The 17854-nt window shown below is 44.3% G+C and overlaps 1 protein-coding gene across 4 annotated transcripts in view; it reads right to left on the bottom strand.

The window, feature by feature from the left end:
* Eps8 (EGFR pathway substrate 8, signaling adaptor) overlaps positions 1-17854 on the bottom strand; it is a 180853-nt gene that overhangs the window by 31478 nt on the left and 131521 nt on the right. For all 4 annotated transcript variants that reach the window (XM_048432469.3, XM_085687274.2, XM_048432468.3 and 1 more), the window contains 6 exons: positions 15049-15122; positions 13242-13368; positions 10271-10359; positions 9833-9907; positions 5958-6106; positions 2497-2680 (listed from right to left, as the gene is read on the bottom strand). In XM_048432469.3, the coding sequence (XP_048288426.3) occupies positions 2497-2680; positions 5958-6106; positions 9833-9907; positions 10271-10359; positions 13242-13368; positions 15049-15122 (698 nt within the window). The remainder of the gene's footprint in view (positions 1-2496; positions 2681-5957; positions 6107-9832; positions 9908-10270; positions 10360-13241; positions 13369-15048; positions 15123-17854) is intronic.

The raw sequence follows: 17854 nt of genomic DNA, 5'->3' as shown, positions 1-17854 counted from the left end.
CCTGAACTGCTCATCTTTGCTGTCAGCACATCTATTATAGTAGCAATAAAATACCAGCAAGTCTCTCCTAGCCAGACCACGCTTCTCACGCACTTTGAGTCACCACCACCCGCGCTCCTTTCCCGTAAAATCTCAATCTCGCAGGCAGCATAAGCCTCTGCGTGGTCACTTAAATCATGAAATGGGAAATATTTTACAGCAGGACAATGACAACTCATGCCAAGGGAGGATCTGCAATAAGTTTTCAAATTATGTGTTGAGAGTAGACAGATGTATGCACTGCAGCCGAGAACACATATTTGGTTCCTCTCTAAACACAGGAACTGTGAAGGGACTTCCAAAGGTGTGACTTCTCAAGTGCACACGATTAAGTGGCATATTTTCTTGAAGCTGGACATTTCTGTGACTTAAAAACAGTTGTGACTATGGCAACACCAATGAACTACCATTCCTGTGTGCTTGTGTACCCCTCTGCTACCCCGTCCCCAAATGAACTACCATTTCCTGTGTGCTTATATACCCCCTCTGCTACCCCACCTCCAAATGAACTACCATTTCCTGTGTGCTTGTATCCCCTTCTGCTCCCCCGCCCCCCACATACAGTTGCTCTCTAAATGGAAGAATTTAGTCATGAGGTCTGAACTATCAAACTCAGGCAGGGACACGTGCTACTCAGCCTGTGACGAGACAGAGCAGGAGGTCGCCGCCGTCATCAGGCATTTAGACCAAAGGCCAGGTATGAAGTCCAGTCTTCCCTTCCAGGTGGCCAGAGGGCAAACAGTCCCATTCACAGAAAGGGGACATCAGAGAAGTGTGTTAGCTTTAGTTTTGAAAATTCCAGATTGTGACAGATTGCCTTGTAGAGAAAACTTTGTGTTTGTGCGTGTCTAATGTGTGTGTCACGTGTGCACACATATGTGACCCTGAGGTTGACATTGATGACTTTATTTATTTATTTGTTTATTAATTATGTATACAGCATTCTATCTGTGTGTATATGCCTGCAGGCCAGGAAAGGGCAGCAGACCTCATTACAGATGGTTGTGAGCCACCATGTGGTTGCTGGGTTCAGGACCTTTGGAAGAGCAGGTAATGCTCTTAACCACTAAGCCATCTCTCCAGCCCCCATTGATGACATCTTTTACTGCTCCTGCCTTTTATTTTTGAGACAGGGTCACCTCCTGAACCAGAAGCTCACCGACGGGGTAGTCTAGCCAGTGAGTGAGCCCCAGAAATCTTCCTGTCTCTACCTCCCCATCTCTAGGATTCCAAGTACACATCACTCCACTAGACTTGAACACGAGGGGGTGGGTGCCTGGAGCTGATGACAGGTCCCCCTGCCTGCACAAAGGCTTTGTACCCCATCAGCCATATCTCCAGCCTGCAGAGCGCAACAAATTTCCTATATAATATTCCTGTCCAAAGAACAATTTTGCCCAAGGTAACAATTTTAAGCTATTTAACTTAAATGAATGCTTCTTCCTAAAAGTGGTCAGAGAGATAATGTGATTTGTTAATGCCTTTCCTCTTAGTGTGTTTGCCAAATTACAAAGCCACTCAGCAAAGGAATTTTATGGAAAGACTGAGACTTCAGGAGCAGCTAGCTGCCACTCACTGCTGCTTTTCACGCCAGTTCTTATCCTCATGGTTACATGGCTCTGAGCGGCCCATGAGTACTTGGTCCAGCTTTAGAAACTGTTCAATTTTCCTTTCCAAGAGGGAAGAAAAGTCACAGAAAAGCCATGCTCCAAGAACATCACCCTGTGCCTAATTTCATTCCTCTCATGTGCTCCTCCAACAGGGGATATGCTATAGCTTAATCAATAACTAATAAAATATGTTACAGCCTTCTGCAGATGCCACACTGTCGTGCGCATTTGTCAAAAGAATAAAGTCCACACAAACCTTGCTCCTCTACACACTTCCGGAAGATTGGAATAGGAAGAGGGAGCTGGAGGGCAGCCACAGTATAAGGGAGAGAGGAAGCGGCACAGTGGTAGAGAGAAGAGCAGTGGGTGAGGGGTGGAGAGGACGGTGGCAGGAAGAGAAGGAAGAAAAGAGGAAGGGAGAGAGGGTGGAATTATGGTACTTGTGAAAGAGTTGCATGGAATCAACAAAATCTAGGCTCAGGAACTGCCTGGAGGGTCGATGGCTGGGAAAGGAACAGAGAGAATAAACAGCGCTTGAGGACAAGCCCCTGACAGAAATGGGACCAGGAGGACTGAGGAACAGACTGTGGCAGAGGGACCCAGCTGGGGGATCCAGTAAGAGAAGCACCTAGTAACCATCATCAACACAAGATCCTACCAACACAAGAGTTGGTAGGATGCAGAGCAGCCAGAGGAGAGGGTAACATTCAGGCACTGGTTCCAGAACACCCTTCAGTGAGTGACGACTCCCAGTGGAGGAGGGGGTAACATTCCATCACTGGTTCCAGAACACCCTTCACCCGGTGACCACCACCACCCACAGAAATCACACGCCGTGGATCCTGACCTCTGCGGACATTCTCTTGCTCTCCTGTTTGCGCTGGTGTTCTGCCGCATTGGCCACGGACTCGGCCAGTTGGTACATGTCTTGTTCCGTGGGAGCACCCGTGAAATTCAGCATCGGGGGTTCCCAGCCACTGCGGAACCTCGGAACATAGGGCGGGATGAACTGTTCCTTCGGCCATTCTGATCTGTAGGGTGACATCGAGTTTATATGTTAAACAATGTGTTCTCAGTCACAATTCCTTTCTACCTGTACAGCCAAACACAAAAACAACTCTATGTCTCGGGAGGGGAAAGGAAACCTATTTATTCCAGTAGTTCAAGCAAATAAAATGAGAGAGTGATTCGATTCGGCTGTACTATCCATTTCTCTACTTTGTCTTAATTTTCCCTGAAGCCTGATGCTCAGCATGGGTGCAGGTTTCTTAACATGTGTGCATGAGAAGGGAAATGCAGGAAGCATTTAAAGCATGGAACTCAGCAGAACCTAAAGAGCCCTAAGCTCTCCCTTTACAGCAGTGGGAGTATCTTTAAAAACAGAAACTTTTAAAAACCCAAGACTGTTATGAAGGTTCATGATTTTTTTTTTAAATTCCAAAGTTTCCTAAAATGAAGCAGATGACCAACTTTACATGTTGAAAGCACCAACTTCACTTTAATTAGGACAGTCAACTGCTCTGTGGTCAGCTTCAACACCCACTCGGCAGCTAATGCCGAGAGTCAGCTCACACAAGCTCCGTCCGTCTCAAGTCACAGAAGAGGCTACCACGGAGACGACAGCTTTGCTTTTCCACTGTGCTCTTTCCACACATGACATGTTCTTAGGTGACAGGTCTACCACGATCAAATGAGCCCTCTTATTCAAATTATTTGGTGCCTTCTTGATCCTGTCCCTTCTCGTGGGTTTTTAAATCCTCATTTAGTGCCTAATACCCTTAGTGAGGACCTGAAATGACCCTTTGTCTCCTGTGTTAAATGCTAATTATATCCTTACTTCTGATGCTGCTATTTAAACCATCATTACATTTTTTTTTTCCTGGTTTTGTGGTATGGCTCAAAACAAAGTCACTGAAGACCTCAAGCTATTTTTGTATTCTATGAGATGTGACAGATTTAATAAGCCTTATGGGAAAAAAATTAGACTTGGCCTCAGCTTGTCATAACATCACAACTGGCACAAACCTAGCATGTTACAAGTATATTTAAGCCACTTTAAGAAAGCGAAGGATATAAAATAAGAGCTGGAGAGATGATCCGGCCATTAAGAGCACTAGCTGTTCTCCCAGGAGACTCAGGCTTAGGGCCCAGCACCCACATGTCAATCCACTTCCAAGGGATCCAACGCCTTCTTCTGACTTCCGGGTACACCAGGCATGCATGTGGTGCATATACATACCTATGGCTACTCAATATAATAATTTTATATGGATAAAAAATAAAAGCTATTAATCTTTTAATGAAGATATAAATAACATGAAAACTATAGAATATGATCTTCTGGTACATGGATATTATAAATAAGTACACAAAGACAAATACTGTCTACAGCATGAAAAGACGCACACAGAACCTTAAGGAATTTCAGTTTGGTAAAACAGAGTATAGATATTCCCACACAGTAGTAAGTAAGCGGGGATATCTTGTGTGTTTCAATAAAAGAAAAATTAGTCCGTGTCTTTTGGACTAGCCCTTCAGGGGGACAAGGACAAACTTCCAGAGGCTAGTTGCTAAGTGGCCACTACACTGAGTTATCTGTACGCGCTGCAAAGGAAAAGAAAAAGGTGTGGCCAAACAAAGTTTGTTAAGGGCTATCCCAGGGAGCTGGAAATGTATGACCAGCCCTTCTCGGCATGGGTCAGCCTTTGCTAACAGTTTGCTCTTCTCAACCTCTTTATTGACAAGTGATGATGATTTTAAAATTAGCCCACATCTAACCCCAGAGAGAGCCAATTACTAAGGAGCCAATGCTACACCATTAACCCCAGGGCTCTGTCCCTGGTCAAAGTGGCCCCAGTTGGCAGACTGATCTCTGCAAACAGTTGGCTGGTAGTGCAACTGGCAGTGTATTCCTTCAGAGGCTGAAGCAGGAAGATAACAAGTTCAAAACTAGCCTAGGCAGGTGACTCAGCACCTTAGCAAATACCTGTCTCAAAGTTAGAGAGAGAAAGAAAGAGAGGGGGAGGGGGAGAACATGGACACGTCTATGTCATACTCTTGTTCACAAGGTCGGTCATTCTCCACAACCTTCAGAATCTGCTCCTCAGCACATCTGGTTGGCATCCTAACCAACCCGCTCACCTCTGGATGCCTCCTGTTTTTACACCAGGCCTCTCCCAACCTTTCTCCACAACTGTCAACTTCCCCCAGGTCCCTCCTCCCTCATCTCTGAACTCTCACTGCCTCTTGTCTGCTTTTGTGCTTCTCTGTCAGTCACTCTCTAGTTGGAGAAACCCTGCACATCCTACTGAAAGGCCCATTAGCAAGGGGATTAGGACCCCTGACTCTGGAGCTCTGTCACTTAAGATGTTATATGACTTTAAGGAAATGAGTCGACCTTTCTCAGCCTTATTTCTTCATCTGTGAAACAGAAACAACCATATCTCTATAAAACGCATGGAAGAAGACAGAGCATACACTGTGTGCTTGTAGATGTGCGTGCGTGTGTGTGTGTGTGTGTGTGTGTGTGTGTGTCTATTCCCACTTGGATTGTTAGCTGCTGGCTTGAAATACCAGCTCTTCCTGATGCCCCTTTCCCTCAATCCTTTTCCATCACTCCACCAGGCTAATGGGTCCCAGTCTGCTTATGCCACACTCCTCCCCTTCTGCATACAGTATACTTTCTTCAGATGGCAACGTGATTTTAATTTTAATTTAAAAAATTTTTAAAAATGCATTCATTTAGTCAACTCGTGTGTGTGTGCATGGTGTGTATGTGTGCATGCGTGCATGTTGGAGGGGGTGTACACATGCTATGGTACACATCTGGAAGTCATAGCACAACAATGTTGAGTCAGTTCTACCTTCTACCCCATGGATCTCAGGAATGGGACTCAGGGTGTCAGGCTTGGCAACAAGCTTCTTTACCCGATGAGCCATCTCTCTGGCAAAACTTGACAACGAGGTTTTCTTTTCTTTCATCTGTGTGTGTGTGTGTGTGTGTGTGTGTGTGTGTGTGGTGTTTTTAAGATAGGGTTTCTCTGTTTAACAGTCCTGGCTTTCCTGGCCTCTGCTTTATAGACTAGGCTGGCCTTGAACTCACAGGACTGCCTGCCTCTGCCTCTTGAGTGCTAGGACTAAAGGCATGTGCCACCACCGCCTGGCAACAAGCTTTTCAATGACACTGACCTCTCCGGCCCACAGCAGGTACTTCTTTACACAGAGCCTTACCCAAATGTCTCCTGGTTAGTGCAGCTGAGAGCGCTCACGGCATGACAGCTCCTAAACACGGAGCTTTCGTGTGCTTACCTGACCTTCAGCCAAGTCTCGCCCAGCGACATCCACAGCTGCCGTTCATCTGCTGTGACTGTATAGTTTAAAAAATCAACTGTATCTTTAGTGAACAGTGGGCTGAGTACCGTACTGGCCAGTTCAGGACCGCCTGTCGCCTGGACCACCTAGATGGAGAACAAATCTTTTTAGCAAAAAAAAGAAGAAATGATTATTTGTATAATCTGAAATTTAGGCACAAAAATCAACTCCAAAACTAAGCACTGTTTCTATAAGTTAAAATTAAAAGTGAGAGAGTAAAAAACATCTTCTCAAACTGACCTATTCAGAATGAGGGTGCATTACTCTATAAACGTAAACAGTTTAAGGACATTCACAGTACCTGTGTACTGGCTATAAGCATCTATTACTTTCCCTGCAAAATACTAATGGCAGTGCAGACAGCCCTCATTGGCTGATCTAACCATCTATCACTTCCTTAACTTTCTGTTATTTTAAAGATACCAACTGCAATGGGCAAATCTGTTGTGTCGAAACTGAAAACTGTGGATCCAGAATGAATACTCTGGAGAGGGAGAGAAAGAAGCCTCCAGTCAGCAGTTCATGCTATGCCTGTGGAGCTAAAGAAAACGGAAAAGGACCCAGAGGGAGGGAGGATGGGAGGGGGGAGGGAAGGAAGGGGAGGGAGGGGAGAAAGGGAAGTGGAAAGCTACAAGGGCAAGTGGTCCCCCCCCCCCCCCCGCACACTCCCCAGAATTCAATTCTAGTAAGTTTCCCTGATTTGATATGGACAGTTTAATGGTCAGCGGGAAACAGGTGCACACTTTGATAAGCAAAACAATGACAAGTCTGTGTGAAGACAGCTTCAAGTTTGCCTCCCAGGGGTGATGTCCTGGCTGAGGGAGGGTCCTTATCTTTTAGCAGACAGGCTGGATAGAAACTTTTTAGAATCTGGCTTTCTCAGAGATGTGCTGCAGGAAGAAAGGTCTTTTATTTTTGTTTCTTTTTCTTTTTCTTTTTAAGTTCTTTTGAATGGCTCTAGACTGAGACAATGTTTCTCAGGTCAGGGGCTCTGGGTAGGCCATGCTGTTTCGTGGCTCTATAAACACAGGATTTTCTAGTAACCCTGAAGACAGGTCCTCCAGAATCCAACTCAGGCACCTTAATGCCAGCATGACTGTGATACAGGGCTCCCCAGGTACTCACTGCTGTCAATTTGTGCACAGTAGTGACACACTACATTGTAACACAAACTTTATACTTCTTCATGTAACTGACTTTAACTGCAAAAGACACAACATTGGAGAACCAGTGCAGACATTAAAATGGGTGAAAGCCTTGTACCAACTCCACTATGAACACAACCTGCCCTGACTAGTCAGCACTGCGGTTGCCATTCAGTCTTGCATCTTGGGATTTCTTAGATAAGGTCTCACTTTGCAGTCCACACTGACTTGACACTTTCTACCTAGCTCACTCCATCTTCAAACTCACAGCAATCCTCTTGCCTCAGGATCCCAAGAGCTGGGAGCACAGGTGTGAGCCAATGTGGCAGGTTCAATTTCTTTTGGTTTGTTGTTTTAGGTTTTCAAAACAAGGCCTTACCATGGAACTTGGGCTAGCCTGGAACTCAGCCTTGAAAAAGTTGTGGCTGAAGGCACAGGCACCATCACACCAGCTCGTGCTGGGACTGAAGGTGCAGGCATCACCACGCCCAACTCTGCCACTGTGGCTTTTAACTTCCAACCCTACAAGTATTTGCAGGAAGCATGCAGAGACAACTAAAGGAGCGAAGGAGCAGAAATGCCACGCTCTCTGGGTTAGCAGAGGGGAAAGGAAAGAGACTGAAAAAGAGCTAACACTACAGGCCATGACCTCACATCAAGAACTGCAGCAGACGTGCACACACCCATGCATTGTGGCTATGTCTGTGTAGCATGATGAACATGGAGAACAGAGACTTGCAAGCAGACACTCAACGTTGCCTGGCTTACAGGAAGCTCTAAATGAATGTCCTTCCCCAGCTCCCTGCCCGAGGAAAATGTTTACAGCCCTGCACGGAGCAACAGGATCATGGTGGTGAGAACACTGATAAGTTGTCTTTTTGAGAAAGGCAAAGATACAACGAGTAGATGTTTTTAGATAGGCAGGCTGAACACAGTGGTGAACTGTGAGTTGGGGACATCACGAGGTGGTTATTAGATCCCTGTTTCAGATCTGTGAAAATAAAAGGTCCTGACACAGCTGCTTTATAAGCATGTGCTGATAGTAAGAGAGCATCAAAGGAGCTAGGAGCTAAAAGAAATATTTTTAAGTGAGCTTGTGTCGATTTCTTCTCATTTGGATGAGATGGATCTCGTTGTTTTATTGTTTCTGTTGCTTTTATTTTTTGAGATGGGGCTTACTGTTTAGTCAAGGCTGACTCTCAACTCACTGTAGAGCCATGGCTGCCCTTGAACTCCTGATTTTAGGCCTCTGGAGTTTGGAATTGCCAACTTCCAGAACCAAACTCAACTTGTTCTAATTTTTTTTTTTTTGAGGGTGGGGTTTGAGACAGGGTTTCTCTTTGTAGCTTTGGAGCTTGTCTTGGAACTTGCTCTGTAGACCAGGTTGTCCTCGAGCTCAGAGAGGTCTGCCTGCTTCTGTCTCTCTAAGTGCTGAGATTGAAGGCATGTACCACCACCGCCTGGAGTTCTAATTTTTTTAAAGAGTAGTTCAATATTATTAATTCAGCAATAACTAGGTTGTCAGAAATTCAATACTGGACAATCTATGGATGCATCCAGCAAAGATGAAGGCCGTCTGGACAACAGTCATTGGCCCTGCCCCCATCTGTTAGCAGTCACTCCTATGTTCATGCTGACAACGTCACTTAGTCTTGTCTGCTAGCAATGCAAAGGTAGACTCAAACTCTCCGTCAGGGCTCTCCCAGTCAGTTCTGGGAGGGCAGTATAACTTTCATGCCTTTGCTTTCTTAGTTTTTCTCTTTTCCTAAAATCTTTAATAAAATGTATGAGAAATACTAAATTTTCTCTGTTTTTGATTAACGTACAGAATCCAAGGAAACAAATTTTCATATGTTCTAAATCAATATGGGGAAATGTGTCTTTTGTATGGCTATATCTTTACTCTTTAGGGGAAAAAAATCTACGATAGAGCGATCACACGTTGAGAACGACTTTCATGCTGCTTTGCCATCCTACTGAAAAAAAAAAAAGCCAGGCTGGAGAAATGGCTGAGTTGCTAACAGCATGTATGGTGCCTCCAAAGAACCGAGTGAGGGGTTCACGGCTGCTTATAACCCCAGCTCCGGGGATCTGAGACCCTCTTCTTTCTTCTTAGAACACCACATACACCACACACACAGATCACACATACCACACACACCACACATACACACCACACTACATACCAAACCACACACACACACCATACACACAAAACACCCCCACACACAACACCCCCACAGTCCCACACATACACACCATACAGACACCACAAACATGTAAAAACAAATTCTTTGACGTCATTTATTCTTTGGTTAGAATGAGCCCTTACAACCACTATACATGTTTCCTTTTCTGCCTTGCCTTGTAAAATCTAGTACTTTTGTGTATGAATTCCTGAGCATGACTCCATCCAATCTTCCCAGGTGTTCTGGAGAACAAGGTGTTTGTAACAATTCTAGGTTGCAATAAATTGCTATTATTATGTCCATGTGTGTGTGCCACGTCCCCAGCTATAAGTGAGGTGTGTGTCCTTTTCTACTCTCAAACTTCGCAGTCTAGAGTTTACACACATGGTAAGAAAAACAGGACTCATGTGAGGCAATTTAGACCCTTGGTGGAAGTCATGCTAAGAAGAGTTGCTTTGCTTAATAAATAAATTCTTACCATATTTAGTGGCGTAAACAGGAAGTGAACCAGATCTGAAGCACTTGGGTTCTGGATATGGGACTTCAGCTTGGCCTGTGATACCAGAAAACAAATGCATTACCACAGTGCAATACCCCAAGGATGGACACTCACACAGAAGTCAGGGCAGCCCCGGGTGGATCCCTTCCTAATGCTTATGCTTAGAGGGTCCCAGCAGTGTGGAGAGAAGCAGAGGAACACTCAGCTAAGAAGCACGGGCATTACTCCTCAGCTAAGCATGCCTATGCGACCCGCATGCCTTGCAATCAGGTGTTATAATTAAAGGACAATCAAACCACACACCCAAAATCTACAGGGACAACTGTGTCTCTTAATTTAATTTTCAGGAGCATTCTGGCTGGTCTTTGATCTTTTCCATTTGTTTCTTCTAATTATATATAAATAAAGTCCACCTACCAGAAGGTTGAATCCATGTTTAAACTTCTGGAAACAGTCAACAAATTCATCAGGAGGTGGGGGTTTTGCCCTCAGCGTTAAAACACCCTCTGAGGAAATAAAAAACAGCAGAGGGCAGATGAGTACAGATTCATAATAAAATTTATTAAATAAAACATAAAATCTACATGTGTATCCACAGCTGGAAGAGTGTGCCAGACATGAGCCTTTACTCTACAACATCTCTTATTACAATAAATTAAGTGTTTAAGTTTGAACGGATTCCTCTACCCTCAGGCACTCCCAATGACTCAATTCTATAAATATGACTTGAAGCCTTCCTATGTTCCAAGAACTCATGTCACCATTATAAGGCCTATAAAATTGAGTAAGAGACAAGCCCTGCTTGCAGAGGAAATGAATCAGAAGGGTAACAGGGGTAGCGACCGAGTGAGAGGGCAGGAGACCAGGGAACAGGAATTCTGGAAAATTCCTTCCAGTAACTTTTAAGATGGGATTTGAAAAGCTCTGCCCACCTCCCTCCACTCCCACCCCTGCCCCCGGAGTAGTCTCTGGAAATAACATGAGAGGGTTAAAACAATACATGGAGAAAAAGAGAAATTGCATATATACAAAACAAGTAATGTGAATTCAGAGAAACATGAGAAGGGAGAAGCAGACACAGTTTGGATTGTGGGTGATCTTGAATGTCCAGGTAAGAAGTGACATTTGAATCTACAGTCCACAGAACTATGTGTGCTTTGGAACGGAAGAGCGACGACTACAACTTGGAATTCTAAGAAGGGCATCCTATTGGCTGTGGCACACCTGTAACACTACTGCTTGAGAAGCGGAGCCAGAAGAATCAGGAATTTTACAGCCACTTTGAGGCTAGCTCCAGAAAACCCTGTCCCAGAGACTGATTCTCCTGACAGGACCGAACACTAGAGAGCCAAAAACTGCTTTCAAGTCGGGTCAACACGGATGGCAGTTTCAACTGGATGCTAGCCAAGAGAATAAAAAAATGGATATAGATGAAATTGGGGAAATTGTTGCACAATATTCCTGTACATTGTGTAAAATGTATTGCTGTGATTGGTGTAATAAAAAGCTGAACGGCTTATAGCTAGGCAGGGGGTATAGGCGGGACAGCTGGACAGAGCACTCTGGGAAGAAAAAAGGCAGAGTTGCAGCCAGATAAGGAGGAAGCAGGATGGGCAGCATGGAGAGATGAGGTAATGCACCATGTGCCAGATGTAGATTTAAAAACATGGGTTAACTTAAGTTATAGGGACTAGTTAGGAGCAAGACTAAGCTAAGATTGAGTATTCATTATTAATAATGTCTCCATGCCATTGTTTGTGAGCTGGCAGTCCGAAAGTTCGTGTGCAGAAAATCAAAGCAGCGGATCTGCTAGAGATAGAAGACCTGGAGTCTGTGGTTCTGAACTTGGGGGACCTGGGGGACGAGCATAAGAAATCAGAAGCGGCTTGAGACACCATGCCACACACTTCATTTGAGACTACGTGGAGAGGAATGTCCACGTGCCCACATCCAGGACAACACTGTAGGCTGCACCCTCTGACTATACAGATATTACCTACAGAAGGACCTGAAGTCAGCGGTCAAGGGAGACTTGCTCTAGCTCTCATTACATGTCCAGTTTGTGCCATCTGCCAGAGGAGGTCACTGCCCTTACAGTTAGACTTTGATATATTCCAAGACAGTTTGGTTTCATTTGGTATTATTATTATTTAAGACAAGGTCTTACTCTATATCCAGGTTGTTCTGGAACTAAGAATAATCCTCCTGCATCAGTTTCCTGAGTTCTAGGAATCCAGGCCCAGTTTTTTTTTTTTTTAAAGACATTACAAACACTGGCTCTTCAACAGCTTCTATGCAGCTATGAATATGAATGAACTGTTGGGGACTTTGTGATAATAGGTTCAAATCCATGGGTATTTTAAAATACTCTGATGAGAAAAATCAATTTTAACGTTAAAAAAGTTCCATGCTTAAAATGAAAGAACTCTAAGTAAAGGAACAGTGTTCTGAGCAGAAACCAACTATGTAAATGGACTGATGAAAACTACTGATGGGTAGTTACCATGTGAATGCAGACTCGACAGACGGGTGACTACCATATGATCTGATCTGAGTCTACAGATGGGTGGCTACCATGTGATCTCAGAGTCACTGTGACTGAGAGGCGCAGTCAGCTTGAAACCAGCATGAATTCTTCCCTGTCCACTTGAACCTCTGGTGGTGCCCAAAGCTACAGGGCCTTGATCTAAGATCAGTACAATGTAGCTCTTTACTAGAACCCGGGATCCTCCAGCCCTGCAGTTCTGATAGCTGCAGAATAAGGAAGCCCCACGCCCCCACAGGTGTGGAAGCCATAGAGTAAGGAAGACCTGCTCACTCGTGGGTCTGACAGACTTAGACTGAGGAAGCCCCGCTCACCCGTGGGTCTGATAGCCCTAACGTAAAGAAGTCACACACAAACATAGGTCTAATAGCCAGAGAGTAAGGAAGCCCTACCTGCCCATGGGTCTGGTAGCCTTAGGAGGTCCCACTTACCCAAGGATCAATAGTCCTAGAGTAAGGAAGCCCCACTTACACATAGGTCAGGTACCCCAAGACCAAGGATGCCACACTCATTCCCCTGTGTGTCTGATTCTCCTAGAGTAAGGAAGCCACATTCCGCCGTGGGTCTGATACCCCTAGACTAATGAGCCACACTCCCCCATGGGTCTGATACCCCTAGAGTAAGGAAGGTCCACTCCGCCATGGGTCTGCTAACCCTAGACTAATGAAGTCACATTCCGCCGTGGGTCTGATACCCCTAGACTAATGAAGCCTCACTCCCTCGTGGGTCTGATACCCCTAGAGTAAGGAAGGCCCACTTCCCGGTTCATCTGATACTCCTAGAGTAAGGAATGCCCACTCCCCGGTTCGTCTGATACCCCTAGAGTAAGAAAGGCTCACTCACCTCCGGGTCCTTTCTTTTTACTTTTTTTGCTTTTCTTCCTTTTAGCAAGCTCAGAAAAAGCTTCAGCTGCTTTTTGGAGTTTTGTGATAAAAAACTCAATGTCATCCAAAATATGGTTTAAGATTTGCTGGAATTAGAAATAACAGAACAAGACATAAAACAAAGACAAAACTAATTTTGTTCTAGCTGCATGATGCTAGTTAGTAAAGGAGAGAAAATGAGGAAAGAAAATGACCACCCCAACCAAGTCAATCATTAATCCTAAGAAAACATGTATATACCTGATATACATATAGTCTTACCTCTATACCTTTTTTAAGCATACTTTTGCTGCATCTTCAGTGCTATCAGGGAAACATTCACACCATGCAATCAGATTATTAATTACTTTAAATTACTCTGATTTCCTCACTGTGTTCCCCACACAAAGCTGGGGGTGGAATTCAGAGAAACTGTCTTGTGAGGAGAACACAGGGTACTTTTGTTTTGCAAATAACTGGCCCATAAAGGCTCTGGTGAAGTTATTTCGTACCCATTATAGCACGCTGAGAGAACCTACAAACACAGCCACACACAACAAAAGGCAGTGATACAGCTTTAAGGTGACTGCTCTCCAGAGTAGAATTAACAAACAAATGTACATGAGACCATTTTGATCATTTTTTTATACTTCAGTTAGCTTTCTCTAGTCTGAAACGAAGGATTTTTCATGTCAAAAGACTAGAAACTAGTGTTTAATAAACATTTAAGTAAAATACAGTGTGATACAAAAATTAAATTCTAGGGCTGGCTAGAGAGCTAGATGGCTCAGCGGCAGAGTGTCTTCTGTTCTTGCAGAAGACCAGAGTTCCGTTCCCAGCATCCACACTGGGCAGCCCACAATCACCAGTACCTCCAGTTCCAGGTGATCTCATGTTCTCTTCTAACTGTGCAGGCATCTGCACACACATGCAAACACACACACCTGACCTCTGCAGGTACCTGCATACACGTGAAAACACACATGCCTGACCTATTCAGGCACCTGCACACACATGCAATCTTATACACATAGTTAAGAAGGAAAATCTTGCTTGGTGGTGGTGCCGCATGCCTTTAATCCCAGCACCCGGGAAGCAGAGGCAGGAGGAACTTTGTGAGTTTGAGGCCAGTCTGGTCTACAAGAGCTAGTTCCAGGACCAAAGCTATACTGAGAAACCCTGTCTTGAAAAATCAAAATAATAATAATAAAATAATAATAATATAAAAAATATTTCAAAAATTAAGTTCTGAAATGTCAGATTATAGCCACACTATAAGTTAATTGCTATGAATAAATGAATTAAATTCAGCATTATTCTTTATAAAACATTAATATTTGCATGCTTATACACACAGGCTACCACCCATCAGATGTTTCTGTCAACTCTAGAGATCTGAACACCAGTCTTCATGCTTGCAATGCAAGCACTTTAGCCATTCAGCCATCTTCCCAGCCTTAAATATCTTAATAAACCGAAAGAATAAATGTCAAAAGGACACCTCAACTATGAAAAAAGGAAAGCTACACCATCCCCAAACCTTGCTAATTCAGGTTCATTTCATTTGTAAAGTGGTTAAGTCACCAGTATTCTACAGGAGACCAACTCAAGTTAAATATCAGGAGGGAGGTAAAAGCAGTTAAGGGAGAATTCAAAGGACATAACTATCGCCAAGAAGAGAAAACACAATTTCTGCAAGCCAATTTTGTTCAATCCTTCTCATCTCAGTGTCTGGGTTCCCCTCTACAAAACAGAAGCGCTGGTGAACTAAACCTGGCCACACTCACCACATCCCTGTCAATTCGGGCTGCCACCATCTCAGGAGTCTCCTCCTGCTCGTGATACTGCCGGGGCCTCTCAACTGAAAAGAAAGGGAAATTGTTAGACTTCCCATGTTTGGTGAAACACTGCTGATATAGAAAGGAACTTGTGAAAATGATGAGAAAAAAATTTCAGGTGCTGGGGTGGGGGGAGGTTCTCTGGAATAAAGAAGTCAAAATGATACTGGATACTCGTGGTCCATTGCTACACCCTTGCTACAGTTACCAGGAGTCTGGGGAAAAGCTAGGAATTGCCCTGCTCACCCATACGAGACTCATTCAGCTATTATGCCCCCTCCTTTCACCTCTTCCTCTTTCAGCTCTCAACAAAGCCAACCCTGACTCAGCACTCCAATTTCTACAGAAGAAACAAATCAGCATTTAAGCATCTCTTGTGAAATACGGTGAAATAAGTTCCAATGCAACAGAGCTGCAAAGCTTCATGTGTGTGGTATGGTGTGTGTGTGTGTGCAAGCACACGTGTGGTGTGGTGGGGTATGGTGTGGCGTGGTGTGGTGTGGTGTGGTATGGTGTGTGTGTCTACATGCATGAAGATGCTTGGAGGGGGTGCCTGTGCACATGTGTATGCAGGCATGTAAATGCCGAAGGTCAAGCTTGAGTATCAATCTCTATCTCGCTCTCACTGAACCCGGAAGTGGCCATTTCCTGCGGCAGGTTTGGCTGTCTAGCAAGCCTTAGGGACCTCATCTTCCAAGCTGGGATTACAGGCACACGCTATTATACCTGGCTTTTCCCCCTGAGAACTACGGATGCAATTCAGTTCCTCCTGCTAGTGTGGTGAGCACAATTCCAATCGAACTATCTTCATGGACTGGGCTGCTAGTTCCTCTACATCCCAACCTTGTGACTACAGAAAAGGTTCTTCAGATCTGAGAGTACAGGGATTTCTCAATTCTTGTAATTAAGCATAAAACCAACAACATTTGATTCATTGATCTTAAATGATATACCTTCAGGAATTTCTAGAATCGAGGCTACATTTCTCAAAAGCATTTTGAATGTTCAGGCAGCTCAGATGTGCATGTTTAACCATGAGATCTTCCTCACAGACTCCTTCCTGAGGTGAGTCAGTTAGCACTATGGTAACTGTCAACACAAGTATTTCAGAGAACATTAAATTCAAAGGCATATGGCTGGGACAGGAGCAATAGATCATAGGAGTGGAGATAAGGCTCCTGATGCATCACCATGACTCACGAGGTTTAATGCAGAGAACTGGCAAAAGATACTGAGAACTCAGAATCTCAATGCCTCCTCTATGCTAGCGTTGCTCAGACATGGAGCAGGGCGCAAAGAGAAAAAGGAATCTGAATTCTTAGATATAATTATACAAGCTCCTCGATCTGTGTGCAGCAAAGCTTGCCAGTTAGTTGCTATTTTACACAGGGTTGCGGCTTGCTTGGTACAGTGTATCACAGAAGTCAGGAACTGAACTTGAACTCCAAAGAGGGTCAAAAGTGTATGTGTGTGGGCGGGGTGTGTGTGTCTTGCTTGCAATCCCACCACTCTGGAAGCTAAGGCAGGGATATAATGTGTTTAAGGCTAGCCCGAGTTACATAGTGACACCCTGTAGTGGTATATTATTTGTTATTTAATAAACAAAAAATAAATTAAGTAAAATTCAATATATTTAATAAATAAATCTCGCTTGAAGATCAGAGGGTAAAGCCGTCATACTAGTCAGCCATACAGGCCAGGAAGTGGCGGCACACACCTTTAATCCCAGGACTCGGGAGACAGAGACATTCAGATCTTTGTGAGTTCAAGGCACCCTGGACTACAAAAGATTAAATCTGTTTAAAAGAAAAACAGAGCTCACACAAAGGTGATCCCAGGACTTGGGATCACAGGCCTTTAATCCCAGCACTAGGGAGGTGGCGACAGGAGCAATATGGCCTGAGGGGAGAGAGGAATAGGAACTCAGTGGTATATGGAGTCTGAGGTTGGCGGAGAGCATCACAGGATCACCCCTTTGTTGTCTGAGACTTGGCAGAGGTAAGATCTCTCTAGTAGCTTGGCTGCTTTGCTTTTCTGATCTTCAGCTTGAACCCCAATATCTGTCTCTGGGTTTTTATTATTCATGTGGCAACACTCCCCACCCCCATAGCATCCAGGGCTACACAGGAAGATAATGTCTCCAATGAGGAAGAGAAGGGATCTCTCAGAGATCCCGTAACACCATCTGGAGACAAAGTCAGTGGAAGGTACTCATTTCTTAAACATTTTGGAGTCTCAGGCACCATTGCCACCATTCTGATGAACTCACTTGTGGAAGACAAGGTTACTCCACCTCTGAGTTCTAAGGGGCAACACTCAGAGCTGAGCAAATCCTCAGAGGGAGCCAAGAGAGTCTCCTTCAGGGGATTGCTAATAAGACTCTCTGGCACTCACACAGAACTTTGTACACCACGTCTTGAGTTCTGTTTGGACAAGCGGTAAGAATTTGAACCTCATCTTTGCAATTTTAACACACGACACACGACAATGCCAGAAACATTTTACTCAAAATCTAAGAGGAGCTCAAAACACCTGGGTATACATTCTTTTATTGTAACATTATATTAGGTTTCATACACCTTCATTCCTACAGCTCTGTTCAGGATGTCTTTAAGATGTCTTCTCTTTATGTCAAGGCAATTTTGACACTTTCTCTTTCACACACAACAACAACAACAAACAACAGAACAACTATGCAGACCCTTTCCACCAAAACAACACCAGCAAAACCCACCTTAAGTCCACAGCAAGCACA

The sequence above is a fragment of the Myodes glareolus genome, chromosome 3 (genome assembly GCF_982192425.1).
Source record: "Myodes glareolus chromosome 3, mMyoGla1.1, whole genome shotgun sequence".
NCBI lineage: Eukaryota > Metazoa > Chordata > Mammalia > Rodentia > Cricetidae > Myodes > Myodes glareolus.
This window is presented reverse-complemented; position numbering and strand designations above follow the sequence as displayed.